This window comes from Hipposideros armiger, unplaced genomic scaffold (genome assembly GCF_001890085.2).
Source record: "Hipposideros armiger isolate ML-2016 unplaced genomic scaffold, ASM189008v1 scaffold_135, whole genome shotgun sequence".
NCBI lineage: Eukaryota > Metazoa > Chordata > Mammalia > Chiroptera > Hipposideridae > Hipposideros > Hipposideros armiger.
The window spans coordinates 2958015-2973604 of NW_017731485.1; the positions used below are offsets into that span (position 1 = coordinate 2958015).

General features: G+C 41.3%; 1 protein-coding gene across 1 annotated transcript; it reads right to left on the reverse strand.

Moving 5' to 3' along the window:
* Positions 1-1074: 1074 nt before the first annotated feature.
* ANKS4B (ankyrin repeat and sterile alpha motif domain containing 4B) lies at positions 1075-13054 on the reverse strand. Its single transcript, XM_019649931.1, has 2 exons — positions 12872-13054; positions 1075-3483 (listed from the first exon to the last, which is right to left on the reverse strand). Exons 1-2 carry the CDS (start codon positions 13033-13035, stop codon positions 2382-2384), a joined length of 1266 nt encoding a protein of 421 aa, XP_019505476.1. The 5' UTR covers positions 13036-13054; the 3' UTR covers positions 1075-2381.
* Positions 13055-15590: the final 2536 nt, after the last annotated feature.

Consider the following 15590-nt stretch of genomic DNA (forward strand, 5'->3'; position numbering starts at 1 on the left):
AGCCAGTCGCTACCCCTCCGGTAGGGCAGCATGGGAAATTCCAGCTAGAAACGGTCACCTCCCACAAAGCAGTCAAAACTAAACCTGGGAACACTGAGTGCCGCGAAGAACGTGTCCACTGGCCTGCTGTTTTTTTGTTCTCTCAAAGAGCTCCTTTTCCATTTCCGTAACACTGTATTGTATCCTTCAAGTAGGAGTATGGGTTCCAGGCTCAACATCTTTTGCACCCCCTCACACTGCCTCTTGTTTGCTAAAATACAGATTTTCTGTATTACTTTTACCTCTGACAGTGATTTACACAGCTCTACCGGAAAGCATCCTTTTGTCAACAACAGTACTTCCCTCGTGGCTTATCCTTCTCCTATATCCTAGCAACGCGCGTCCCATCAGGCCAATTCTGGGGAATACGTGGTGAGAGGCCCCTGGCACCTACAATAATGAAGCGCTAATAGGCTCAGTCACTACAAGCTCTTTGAGGGCATTCTACGTGCCAACTGCTTTCGTGTACATTACTGAAAGCAAATACAACTCCAGTTGATTCCAGAACAACCAAAAGTAAAATCTGTAAACATAACTGTCCTTTAGGGCAACGTATTCATTTGATGATGGACAACTTTTCTGGATCCAACTGTTGAGACAGAATGAACCAACCGCTTATCAGATTGGAGCGTCTGTTTCCCCCTAAGCTTACGTCCTCCATGGTGCCTGTTGCAATGACACAGATGTGAATCAGGGAGCGTGATGCTAAAGAGAAACAGCTGTATGGACATTATACACTGATTAATCAATGGTGAATTCCACTTGATATAAGTCTGGCCATTAAAACCCAGTGAAGCTTAGCTATCCAGTAGAGTTTTTATTTGAATCTGGGATTGCCACTCAAAAACTGTCAGCAGCTGGGGTGACCGGTTAGCTCAGTTGGTTACAGCGTGGTGCTGATAACACCAAGGTTGCTGGTTCGATCCCTGCATGGGCCACTGTGAGCTGCGCCCTCCTTAAAAGAGTCAACTATGCCATGGTAGCATGAAAGCAATGTGTCACCAATGACCATGTCTGCTCCCCAATAAAATAAAATTAAAAAAACAACAACTGTCAGCAGCAGTGTTGCCGATTTATACTGTAGAACCCACATGTGTTCAGACATACAGCAATGGTGGCAGACAACAGTTAATAAAAGACAGGTACATAATGAGCATGAAAATATAACATTAACTTTTACAATCAAAGTTGCCTTACAAAGAACCTCCATTTTTCTTTCTTTTTTAAGTTTCGGGAGGCACTTACCCTTAGAAAAATAATCAAATATGCCACTTTTTTTTTCCTCTCTCTGTTCTTCTTTACCTCCTCCCCGACCTCCCTGCGTAGGCACTCAATCAGTCTGCTCGGGCTTCCATAACAAAACACCACAGACTGGGTGGCTTAAACAACAGACATTTATTTTCTTTACAGCTCTGAAGGCTGGAAGTCCAAGATCAAGGTGTTGGCAGGTCTGGTTTCCCCTGAGGCCTCTCTCCTTGGCTGACAGCTGGCCACCTTCATTCTGTGTCCTGACATGGCCTTTTCTCTGTGCATATGCATCCCTGGTGTTGCGTCCTCTTATAAGGACCACAGTCAGGTGGGATTAGGGCCACATTCTCATGACCTCACTTAACCTCATTGCCTCTTTAATACAGCTCTTACCTCCAAATACAGTCACATTGGGAGTTAGGGCTTCGGTATATGAATTTGGGGGCAACATAATTCAGTCCAAAGCAGGTGCCCTGTGTTCCATCTCTCTTCTCTCTCCCTACCTGCCACTCTGTTCTCAGGCAGGGGTATTATGGACCCATTTCCATTACCGTGACTACCGTGAACATGTAAACATCTGTTAAAGGTTTAGACACTTTTAAGTTGGGCACCAAGTCTCGGGCCAGTGGAGGAACTCTCCTCTCCACCAACAGACAGGGTATAGAGCTAAGGACAGAACTGGAATTAGAATCCCCAGGCCACGAGAATCAGGGAGTAAGCAGCAGTGTGATGAGAGGTGATCATCTTAAATCCAGAGTTGGAAAAGCAAAGAGAGTTTTTTTTTCCTTTCTCTGTCATCCACTTAACCCTTTCTATATTCAAAAACATTAAAAGGATCATTGAAGAGGAACTCCATTTTTTTTTTAATGCCCAGGTTTCCTTGAGTTTCTCACTGGGGGGTTACTTAAATAGGTATAGAGACTTTCTCCAAGTAGAGCTTGGGCCTCTTTCATAAGTGGGCCTCTCCAAAACCCTGGACACCACTCCCGGTGGCCTGGCATCCGGTAGACAGCAGGCATTGCCTGGAGTGCTTCCGACAGGGGGAATGGCTTCACCCCACTGCTGCCAGCTCCCCCTGCTGACCCAACACAACCTCAGAGGCTGGTGTCGACCAGTGGCCCAGGCTGTAGGAGCGCCTGCTTCCTTCTGCTTGTGGCGTTGAGAACTTTCTTCCTGGGGCCCAGCTGCATTTGTATGCTCTGAAGGTCCTCGTCCGAGCAAAGCATCAGGGCTTCCAGGTCCATCTTCTCTCTCATGAAGAAGGGGAGGAATTCTTCCAGGTGATGGGACTGCAGGAACACTTCGAGGGGTGTGGCGTCCACGGCATCCTCCTCCCACTGCACTGCATCCTCATCCCAGGGCAGGCCGGCTTGATGGACCACGTCCTCTCCTTCTTCGTCGGCCTCGGTGTCGTCAGCCTGAGCCACTCCTTGCCTCTGAAGCAATTCACTGGACATTTTAAGCCCCAGCTCCCTCTTGCTGTCTGGGATGTATTCAGAGCTCGACATTCTGTTCCTTCTGAACACGATGTTGCCTAGACCCGGGCGTTTGAGAATGGATTCGTGCTGGGCACCGCTGTCCTCCTCCTGGCCAGAGAGCTGGAGCTTCTCTTTGATGTCCCCTGAGAGCACGTCTTCCTCCTCCTCCTCTTCCTCTTTGAACACTTCCATCACGTTCCTCTGCCCACCCCTGCTCTCCTTCTCTACATGCTCTGCTGTGTCTTTATTCTTCTTGAACTTGATCTTGAAGGTGTCTTTAATGCCCTTTGACAGCGACCCACGTATGCTGGTGGCAGAAGCGTTGGAAAGGGACGACCCGGGGAAAGGACCCTTGGCAGAAGAAAGAGTCCCAGCGTCCTCCTTGCTGTAGGTCCGTGCCATCTTGTGCTGGTGCTTCTCCTGGAGCCTCTCACACTCCTTGATCTGCCGTCTGGCATTCTTCTGAGCCTGCTCCTTCAGCCTGCTGACCTTCTTGGGGTTCATGATGTTCTGGGCGGTGGCGGCCTTATCCAGGAGAGCAACACATTCGTTCTGCTCTCTGCTGGCGGCAGCATCCAAAGGAGACCGTAGGTCGTTGTCCAGGGCAAAGATGTTGGCCCCGAAGTTGACCAGGAAGGAGACGCAGTGGGTGTGGCCATTGGAGGCCGCGTGATGTAGCGGAGTATTTCCCCAGATGTCACATCTGTCTGGATCGCCCCTGGAAGAGAACATATCAAAGAGACATGCTAATTTTTTTTTTCCTCTGAACGTGAGATCCAAAAAAAATAAAAATAAAGAAAGAACAAAATGCATGTTAAGTCTGCCTTGGCATTGTAGTAACTTCTCAAAGTCCAGATACCGTATTTGCCGGCGTATAAGACGACTGGGCGTATAAGACGACCCCCTAACATTTCCACTCAAAATACAGAGTTTGTTATATACTCGCCGTATAAGACTACCCCCTCTTCCGCACACCTTCCACACACCAAATAAAAGGTAAAACAATATCAGATTTGATTTCAACATTTATATTTATATTCAAATGCTTATGACATGCAGGAAAACTGTCACAAGGCTGTATGTAATCAAACATATACATAAATCGCGATTCGCGATTTTGCGCTATCATACTGGGTGTATGGTCGGCTGTGTGCGATTTTGCGAGTGTGGTAAAATCGCATAACAGCAAAATCGCATAACAGCCGAGCATACACCCAGCAGCGCTGCTGATGCCTGAACGGTATGTGGAATGAAGTGGGCGGGCATCGGGAGGCCACTATGGCACGGGGCAAGCACTATGGGCAGTCTATCTGAAGTGTACCTGGCGTATAAGACGACCCCCCACTTGGAGGCATATTTTTCAGGGCCAAAAAATCGTCTTATACGCTGGCAAATACGGTAAGTCAAAGCCAGACATCCAATAGTCAGAAACAGACAGAACCCATCTCTACCCTGGGTCTCGTTTTTCAAAGCAAGAAAAGATTTCCAAGAAAGTTCCCCAAAGAGTAACTGCCATGTCTCATTGTCCGGTATTGGGGTCATGTGCCTAAGAGGAGGAATCAAGAGCTATGATGTTTAATGCAGATTAACTGGAATTTTTTACTGACGGTACCAATAGGATTGGTGTACTGGTAAAAGTTTAACAACTGATCCCCCAGGAAAGCAAATCAAAGCCCTGATTTACAGCGCCTGCCAATTTCCATGATATAAATATACCTATCATGGCAAGTTTCAAGTTACTAAGGTGACATTACTGGACTTGGAGCTTGGAGGGCATGAGCCGTGGCACACCATTATAAATTATTCCCACCACATACGTGTAGATATAATAGACATGCATAATCTAACGAGCATAGATAATAGTACAGTAATTAGGAAGTGATGAGTTTTGAGTATTTTTAAATATAATTTATCAAATTATAAGTTTATATAACTTTATTTTTAATAATGGCTGTGTTTGGCTCTCCAACGTCCTGAAAATCCAGCAGTCATTCTCTCTTGAGCTAGTAAGAGCCGGTTCTAGCAAACCACTGCTACCCTCCCCTGAGTCACCTGCAGGCAAATAAACAACTGAACAAAACTGGGTCCCCGTCAGCAAGAAAGGAAAGAGGAATGGATGCCGGGTAGGTGGCAAACAGTGTCTGCTACAGTCATTACTTATACAAAGGGTAGAAGGTCTCTACTGATTCCTTGGCTTACTTCCATGTATAATAGTTAGTGTCCTATCTGAGATTAGTTCTGCAGTGATTGGAGGTGGAATCGGGGGCACCATTGGATGGTATTAAAGCCAGAGACCCATTCCTGGCACAGGAACAGGGGCATGGTAGGTGCTCAATAAAGATTTGTGGAATGAATGAATGCCTATTGGAACCCTTCCCCGGAGCCCCCACCCCCAACCAGGTCTTGAGTTACAAATAGGCATAAATGGAAAGTGAAGTAACAACTTATACTTAACTGCATGGCTCTGGCCCCAAGCCACTGCTGAGAACAATGATCGTACAGGTACTAAAGGACCCTCGCCCGGACTTCCTGAGTTAGAATCTGAAGTTTAACAAGAGCCTCAGGGATTGGCAGGCTCACTGCAGGTTGAGAAGAGTTAGGCTAGTTAAGGTGGTCCACCCACTGTCCACCCACTGGCTGAATCAGATTTGTAACCCCTCCACGGGAGCCTCTGGCCTCTTCATGCTCTTCCTTTATGAAGCATTTACACATTCATTGTCACCCCCTCCAACAACCATCACAACCTCCTTCTCAGAGAAGGAAGGTGAGAATAATTGTCAGAGGAGCAACGTAACTGATTTGCCTAGAGGCACAGAGGCTTCATCACACTGGGTCAGGCCTGTCTCCAAGGCCAATGGTCTCCAACACAATACAGTCTTCCGGTTACACCCTCAGCGTTTCCACTTCCCCAGGTATGAGGCCCCAAGCCTAACTTTTCTAAGACTCAGAATCCTCATCTGCAAATTGAGGATATTAGCTACTCATAGAATTGCGATACGAATAAGCTCACAGACATGAAGCAGGAGAAAAGTGAATTGAATTTTACATAGTGAAAATTCAATAAACATTCCCTATTGGGTTGTCGGAAGTCATGATGTTTTTTTCCTATGTTTTTTGTTGCAAAAATACGTCATGACTTCTCTGACAACCTAATATTATCATCTTTCTCTCTAAACTCATAGTCCTTAATTTCATACAGGATCTGACAAATTTGCGAACTTATTCCAACGATGTTGCTAACCTTTTTTGATATCAGAGGGATTATTCATTAGGGATTTGTACCAACTGGACAAACAGTTCACCGAGTTTACTATTTGGAAGTGCTGAAAAGGCGGCGTGAAACAGTTAGACGGCCTGAACTTTTCACCAATTCATGGCTCTTGCATCACGACAATGCACCAGCTCCCATGGCACTGTCTGTGAGGGAGTTTTTAGCCAGGAAACAAATCACTGTATTGGAACACCCTCCCTACTCACCTGATCTGGCCCCCAGTGACTTCTTTCTTTACCCAAGAATAAAGGAAATACTGAAAGGAAGACATTTTGATGACATTCAGGACATCAAGGGTAATGCGACGACAGCTCTGATGGACACTCCAGAAAAAGAGTTCCAACATTGCTTTGAAGGGTGGACTAGGTGCTGGCATTGGTGCATAGCTTCCCAAGGGGAGGACTTCGAAGGTGACCTGCAGTGATATCCAGTAGTGAAGTACGTAGGGCTTTTTCTAGGATGAGTTTGCGAACTTAACTGTCTGACCTCGTATATTTCTTTTTTCTCACACCCACCTAGTAAATTCCTGCAGCACTCCAAAAAGCCCTTGTGACTTTCTGACACCTGCAGTCTTTCTTAATTTGTCAAATATTTATGCGCTGTCTCCATAATTAGATACTAGGCCTCAGAGGGCAAAGCCTGTGTCTTTTTGCCCTTTGCATTATCTGTACCTCCTAGCAGAAGCCTCAAACTCAACCTAAGGAAGCCGGGCAGGCAATGCAAGTGACTGAGAGGGTCACAGTTAAAGGGCAAGCTTCATTTGGAAAGACTGGCTGTGGCTCAGCTGTGGCAGATTGCTACCTGGAACAACAGCGGACACAACACAGGACCAGCGCTCCCATTTTTTTCAAACAAAGCCAGACATCCAGGATTTCATGTGAAACTTTTTGATATTGAAATGTTGGCTCAAATTTAAAAGAAAAATACAGCGAAGCCCAAATGAAACATCCGTGGGCTAGAGGCAGCGCATAAGCTGGCAGTTGGCAACCTCCTCTGAGCAGAGAGAACAGCGTGAGCTGATGCACATGTGGGTGACATTCCATGGCATATTTGGGGAACCAGGAAATTACTTTAGCATGACCAGAGTGCATGGAGATGGGGCAAAGGAAATAAAAGTGCCAAGAGGAAGGGATGAGAATGAAACTGAATCTAAAGAAAGCAAATATCAAATAACACAGTTGTGTTGGGTGGCCACTTTCAAGAGAGCTCTCGTCTGTTAGCCTGACTTAATTGTCTCGGATCAAAGGAAACCTCTTTCAACCTTAATGCGGTTGTGTATCTTGGGGGAGCACAGTGTCTCACCCCCAAAGATGGAGTTTCACTTTATTTATTTTAACCAAACACCATATTCAAAAGACAACAAAGAAGGATTGTAAAGCATCCAAGACATTACTATAAACATAAACAAAAACATACTGATTAAATTTGCCTGAAATTATTCTTGGATTGGGTAAGTTAAAAGAGAAATTATTGAGAGGGGAGAGCTATGGTGGGGATGGTACAGCGTACTGAGAAATTGGAGTTAAATCTACACACTTCAGGCTGTAGAGCAGTAGAATTTTCCCATCTCCAGAGATCTTATATGACCCTTTCAAGATAGGAAGCAGACCATGAAGAAAACCTGAGATAACCCCAAAGATGGGTCTTCTTTTAAAAGAATTTCAAATGCAAAATTCCATATGTGCATATGAAACTGTCAGTAAGATGACTCATGAGTTTCCCTCGTGCATTTAAGCTATGTCCACTTGCAAGTCCACTTGCAAAAATTCTATTTATAGGCAACTTTCCAACTTAGATCAAAGAATTTTCTATTGCCAGGTTTCATGGGGTCCTTCCAAATTCAATCTTTGGTTTTTAATCCTTGGTGTCTTTCACATTTCTTGATAGAACCATTACACATAACCTGTATAGGCATTCACAAAACAGTCACACCTCATTGATCCTCGGAGTACAATATTGATCTTATATAGCTTCCTGGGGATCAATTCACTCTAGTGTTAATTATTTTTCCTATCCCCATCCCCCTTTTTTTTCCCCAAAAGAGAAACTCACTGAAAAGACTTTTAAATAACCATATTTTACCCTTGCTTTTTGGTAGACCAGTACATCTCGACAATCATTTTTAAAGCTGGATTGCTCTCATTGTTACTAAATAGGCAATTTGCTCATATCCATTTCAATTTCTCCTTTTGAAATTGATTTTTGTGTGTGAGAAGTTGTTCTCAGGAAAAAAAAATCATTCTTTCAAAAATGTGTTTCCACATAAGAAGGAATATTTAGGCTCGTGAATAATAAAATAAATACAAATGAAAGCGATGCACTATCATGCATTTGCCTATCAGATAGGCAATGATTAAAAAGAATAGTAATACTTGGTTTTGGCAGGAATGTGGGGAAATAAACAATGCTGGAGGAAGCGTACAGTGGTTCAAGTTTCCTGGCACAACGTGTACCAAAAACCTTGAAATCATGGCACCCTCTGGAATCAACAATTCTGCCTTTAGGAATTTATCCTAAAGAAACATCAGACCCTTGTGTAAAGATGAATGATCAAGGATGTTTGTCCCAATCTATTTATAACATAGACTGAATTCAAATTAAACATCATGAACAAACAACAGATTAAATAAATTATGATGAAACCATAAAATAGAATACAACATAGCCATTAAAATTAGTGGCATAGGTCTCTACTTTTAAGTGCAAATGATTCATGATATATTGTCGAATAATCAGAAGCAGGTTTCAGAAGAGCTTGTATAATATGATTGCCCTTTTAAAGGGGAAAAAGATACATGTGTGTGCATGTTCTCAAAGGGAAAAGCCTGGAAGGATATATAACCAAATATTAATGACTGTGAGAATTGACGTGATTTTCATTTTATTAAATATATCTTTCGAATAAGATGTAAAAAGTTAAAATAAGTATGTAGTCCTTTAAAAATCAGGGAGGAAGGAAATGTATTTCCATTTTAGAAAATGAAACAAAACTAAAAAAATTCATGCACAGTTTAAAGGCAAAATGAAATTTTGTGTAATTGGGGCCATCTTCCCAGTGGAGAATAACACATGTAATTGTTGCTGTCCACCTTTACATTGAAAAAAGAAAGAAAAGCAGTTTTTAACAAAGCCAGAGTTCAGATATTACTGGTTACCACATGATCCATGTTCTAAATCAGGTAGTTAATGACAGATAAACACTGAAATCATCAGGATGGAATAGACCTCAATGACTGATTAACTTCTAAATTTTTTAATTGGTTTTCCTTTTCAGCCTCCTTAAATCTAATTGGGAATTTGATATCACACAGATTCCTAAGGATTGGCTATGGTCAAAATGAAAGGTGACCTATAAAAACCCTCATGAGACATTTTGTCTTTTCAGCCTGTACCAGGCCCACTTAACACAACCGATCATAAATGCTTCTGGAGAGAAGGAAAGAAAACTTGAGATGTACTAGAATTGATCAGCAGAGAAGAGTTGATAGGGAAAGACTAGAAAAGGTAAGGTTAGAAGAATTTTTGTGCCTATCAGTGTTTAATGCATACATCTTAATGGACAGGATTTTGATATTGTATTGAAATTACTTTACCATGTCAAATAAACAAATGGGAAAAGGGCGAGCTATATAACAAATCGTGTTGGGATAAATGACTAACCACTTGGGGAAGGTATAGTTAGATCATAACCTCAAACCTTAAATCAAAATAAATGATACATGGGGCAGCCAGTTAGCTCAGGTGGTTCGAGCGCAGTGCTCACAACACCAAGGTTGCTGGTTTGATTTCCACATGTGCTGCTGAGCTGCGCCCTCCACAACACTGTTCCCCAATAAAAAAAATGTATAAAAAATAAAAAAGTAAATAATATATGAATTAAGTACTCAAAATACATACTTAATAAAATAAATAAAGCAAATGAGACTGAAAAAATGCTAAAGAAAATTTCAGTCAATATTTAGGCACGACCTCAAAGTTAGAATTATATAGTAAAATTAACAGGCTTAAGTATGTAAATACGTACTTAAAATATATACTTAAATATATTTATATTTTCATTTATATTTAAAATACCTATTGTCAAAAATAGGCATTGTGAAAATATTTGTAATATGACAAAAGACTGGTACCATAACTGTAAAAAGCATTTTTTTTTGGTGAATCAGTGAAAAATGTTGAAGACTCCAATAAAAAAGTGGGACAAGGTTATAAATACACAGTTCACAAAAGTAGAAATATGATGGCCACTAAACATAAAAAGAATTTTCAGCTTCACCAGTAACCAAAGAAAAGAACATTAAAGCCACATTGATACATCATTTTGGACCTATAATAATGACAGAAATAGATACTCAATTTCTGAAGAAAAAATTGTCAACACACACAAAAATCTTTAAATCGTGCACATACATGCCAACTGATCCAGAAATTTCACTTTGGAGAATTTATCCTCAAGAAAGTGTGAGCAAGGATTTATGTATAAAGATACTCATCACAGCACTGTTTAAATAATGGGAAAAAATACTATTTGTCCAAAAGAGAGTCACTAAAAAGTATACTTTTGACCAGAATAAGAAGTCCCTGAAAATTCAATTATAAAAGATTATATATATATATATATATATATGTATATATATATATATATATGAACATGGATTTTCATTATGTATTGAGAGGTTAAAAAAAAGCATGCTACCAAAAATGCCTACTTAGATGCTATTTGTGTATTTAAACACACAATATATATACATGTATGTATATATATTTATACACACTGTATATATTATATGTAAAACATACAACTGCTAACAGTATGGCATTATAGGATATTTTTCCTTTATAATTTGTGTGCATATATATGGTTTAATTTTCTGGGTTCAGCTTATGTTAAATTTGTCATAAATAAAGACCAGCAGAATAGTAAGTGTAAGATAATGTTTCAGACATACAAAGGACAGAGAGAGAGAGAGAGAGAGCGAGAGAGAGAGAGAGAGAGAGAGAGAGAGAGAGAGAGAGAGAGAGGAGAGAGAGAGAGAATGAATCTAGGAGTTGTCATATAAATTGAACATCAAAAACAAACAAACAACTAAGCAAAAAACAATTGGACACCAAAGGAAACAAGGGCTTTCAATGGTTTTGAAGTAACTGATGTTTTGCCCTTGGTACACAGGTGTTACACTTTGAGTAGATAAAGAAAGTTCGGGAGAAGACGACAGATGGCACAGTGTGACAACCTGGAGAAGGCTGACAGATGTGCTGGGGACAGGGCGTGGTGTTTGGGGAAAGGAAGTCAAATCAGACAAAAGGAGTGGAGAACACTGACTCCACTCACTGCCTCATTCAGCCTCAACTCAGAAACTCTCTCTACCACCTCTGCTTCTTCAAACTCTTCCTAAATCTCCCCCCACCACAACTTCAATAAAATGTGCCAACACCCACAAGCTGCCGAAGCCAGAAACGATAGCCTTGCCCCTCCTCTTCCTTTATCCAGCCGCCCACCCCAACATCCAGTCAATCATAATCAATTCTACACCCAAACTGCCACTCAACCCTGTCCACATCTCCCCATTCCCTCTGCCCTACCCTTGTCCAGTTCATTTCTCGTTTCGACCATTCAAACAGCCCCAGGCTTTCTCTCCGCCTGCTATACAGCAGCCTGAGCAAATATTGCAAACACAAATCTACCAGGTGGCTCGCCTGTGCAAACCCATGACAATGACTTCCCGTGCCCCTTGGATAAAGTTCAGCTCCTTAACAGAGTTACAAGGCTCTTGTGACCTGGTCTGGTCTCTTACATCGTGGCCTCCCCGCACCCAAGCCATGTCCAGCCATATTCAACTGCCTCAGTTCCCAGAATGCACAGGGCTCTCACTCGGAAAGACTGTTCCCTCCATCTTCATCTGGCCAAGTCCTCTCATCATTCAAACCCCAGCTTACGTGCTCCAGGAAGCCTTCCCTCACCTCCCAGATTAGGAGAGATGCCTATGTTATCTATCCAGTGCCCTCTGTTCCCTACTTGTAACACATACCATACACGATTTAATTTTGTCTTCCTCTCGCAAATCTGATCACCATGAGGACAATAATCATGTCCTTCCTGTTGACTGCAGCATCCCCAGTGGATAGCAAAATGGCGGGGACATTGCAGATATGTATAAATAAATATGTATTGAATTGAAATAAATTCACTTGGCTCCTTTATTTACTTTTTTTTCTTTCTTTACCCCTCTTGAGTTATATTATAGTTGCCAACATTGCCTAGCCCCTCTGGTAACAAGCAGAAGAAAAGAACCAACTCTAATAGCTCCTGCATTAGAATTTGTGTGGGGGGCAGGGGGTGGGGGGAGTGTGTGTGCCTGTATGTGTCTGACAGCCAGAGAGGTAAAGAAGTTACCTGAAGGTCCCTTTTATAGCTTGTAAAGCCAGCAGCTGCATCTAGGAATCAGGAACTTGCACTAGGATTATTATTAATAATAAAAGGCTGTGGAATTTTAATGGCATCAATGAAAAAATAAAATGAAAACACGTCGTTCGTTCCAATCAAGGTTGACATCCCAACCAAGTAGAACAATGGTCTGATTCAAATTTCATGGAAAGTATTTTTCAAGGCACATTATGAACATATCCTCCCCCACGAGGCAGATAACATGCCTTGGCGTTTGGGGTCTGTCCTCTGTGTGACTCACAAAGGTTCTCCGTGCCAAGGGAGCATCTCTAGGTAGCTGTCTCCCTTTCTCTAGAAAGGGCAACGTATTCCCACTGACTTCCCTGCCTCTTGCTGCTATCTGCCAAATGCGACTGCGGTTTCCAGTCGAAACCATCAGGGTGAACTTACCCTCTGCTGCAGATTATTTCTAGGGCTTCCAAGTTCCCATGGTAGGCTGCCAGCAGCGTGGGAGTCATGCCATCGTCATCAGAAAGGTTCAGGTCTCTCTTGGTAGCCTCCTTCAGAAGTTCCAGGTAGCTATCGCTGGCAGCTTGGTGGTAGCGAGTGGACATTTTTTCGGCTCACCAACGCTTGGCCAGGTATCACTCCCCAGGCCGAGCAGGGTGTCACTGGGGCAGCCTTCCTACAGAGCTGGTTAATCAGTGACAAAAAAAGAGTGTCACCCAGGGCAAAGCTCATTGCATTCTCCCTTCCATGGAACGCAGCCAGAAAAATTTACAGTACTGAACTTGGCCCTTTTCTTTCCAGAAGGGCCATGACATTGAATATGAGGACTGCTGTGTCCATCTTGAGAGTTTCGAGAGTTTAGTTTTTTTATGTCCGTGAACAATTCTTGACTGTTAGTAATATTAGTTATCTAGGCTCAGAACGTAGAAAATAATTTCCAAAAAATTCAGAACTAGTCTAGTTCCCTGGGGAGGTCTATTTTTAAAACTGTTTTACTGAGGTTTAATTTATATATGATGAAATTCACCCATTTCAAGTATATAATTCAATGATCATTAGTAAATGTATAGCGCTGCGTGATCACCACCATAATCCAATTTTAGGACATATCTATCACCCTCAAAATATCCCTCATGCTCATTTGTGGTCAATCCCCATTTTTACTCCCAACTCTGGAAACCACTAGTCTGTTTTCTATCTCCACAGTCTTGCTTTTCACGGGCATTTCATATAAATGGAATCATACAATATACATAATATTTTGTGTCTAGCTTTTTTTTTTAGCTTCACATAATTTTTTGAGGTTCATCCATGTTACAGTACTTTCTATGTATTGCTGAGTAACATTCTATTAAACTAACACACTTATTCATTCAACAGTTGATGGATGCTTGGATTGTTTCCACTTTTTGGTTTTATGAATAATGCTGCTATGAACATTTACATACAAGTCTTTGTGTGGACATGTATTTTCATGTCCAAAGAGTGGAATTGCTGGGTTGTATGGCAATTTATATTTAACTTTTTAATAAATTGCCAAACTGTCTTTCAAAGTGACAACCATTTCACATTCTCACCAACAACACGTGAAGGTTCAAATTTCTCCAAATCATTACAGCTCTTGTTATATTGTCTCTCTTTTTGTTGATGGCCATCCTTGTAGGTGTGAGATAGTATCAATGTGGTTTAAATTTGCATTTCCCTAATGACTAATGATGGTGAGCATGTTTTCAAGTGCTTATTAGCCATTCTTACATCTTATATTTAAATTCTTTGCCCACTTTTTCATTGGGTTGTGTGTCTTCTTACTATTGAGTTATAAGAGTTCTTTATATATTCTGGAGACAAAATCCTTTGTCACATATATGGAGAACTGAATGAAAATGAAAACATAAAATATCAAAATTTATAGGATGCAACTAAAACAGAGTTTGGGGGAAATTTTGCAGTTTGTCATGCCTGTATTAGAAAAGAAGGATCTCAAATCAATAACTTAAACTTCCACCTTCCAGAAAGGAGGAAAAGCATAGAAAAATTGATGTAAATAAAGAATACAATATATAAGTAAAAAATATGGTCCAAATCCATCTGTATTAAAGAAAATGTAAATGGACCAAATTCACCAATTAGAAGATTCAGCTGTATCTTATTTACAATAGATACATCTAAAATATAAAATAGCAGAAAGATTGAAAGCAAAAAAAAATAGAAGTTATATCAAGCAAATACTAATGAAAAATTGGTATATCAGACAAATATAGTTTAAACCCCCCAAAAATTAGTAGGGCTAAAGGGAGATAACGCACAACGATTAAAAGAAAAATTCATCAAGAAAATAGGATAATCATAATAAAAAATGTGAATGTACTTAATAACATAGCCTCAAAACAGAGAAAACAAAAATTAACGGAGTTTAAAGAGTCAGAGCAAATCCACAATCACAGTGGGAGATTCTTTTTTTCCACATATGATACCATTTTATAGCAAAAAAATAAAAAAAGCATCCCAAATATAGGATTTCGTAAACACTGGTAGGTGAACACGTGCAACTTTAAATACAAAGTAAAGAGGTAACATCTATAAGCCTTTTCCTTTAAGAGAAAACGTTATGTTGCCCTACAGACGCGGTCCCACCCTGGACACAAATGTGGCTCCATCTCCCATGAAGGTAATCAGGTGTGCCTCCTGAACTCACTATGCCCATTTCACAATTTCAAAATGGTGGCAAGAAGTGGGCATTGAATAAGTTACTAAAACCCCTTCTTAACTTTCTATTTTCACTCAATAAGAAAGGCTCCATGTCAACACATATCACACTTTGACCGTCTGAACAAAAGTCCCTATGCTGATTCTTTTACTTCCACAAGGGCCCGTTGGAACACGATTTGCAAATCTATCCATTTTTCCTGGGCTTATGCCACAGTATTTTCAAAGACCTGTATACATAGGATATCACACCATTCTCTTGCATTTCAGTTTAAAGTAACATTGGCTACTGCGTATTGTGTGTGCAGCAGATCCAGCTACGTTCTAGGTTCCTTACTCTTTTTGCTGTCATTCTTTCAGTCCCTCCCTCCACTGTGAAGAAACCATTAAGTGATCTCACCAAACACATTTTAATGCTATCTCCTTGCCCAGTACTCTGCGACTACTCAGTGGC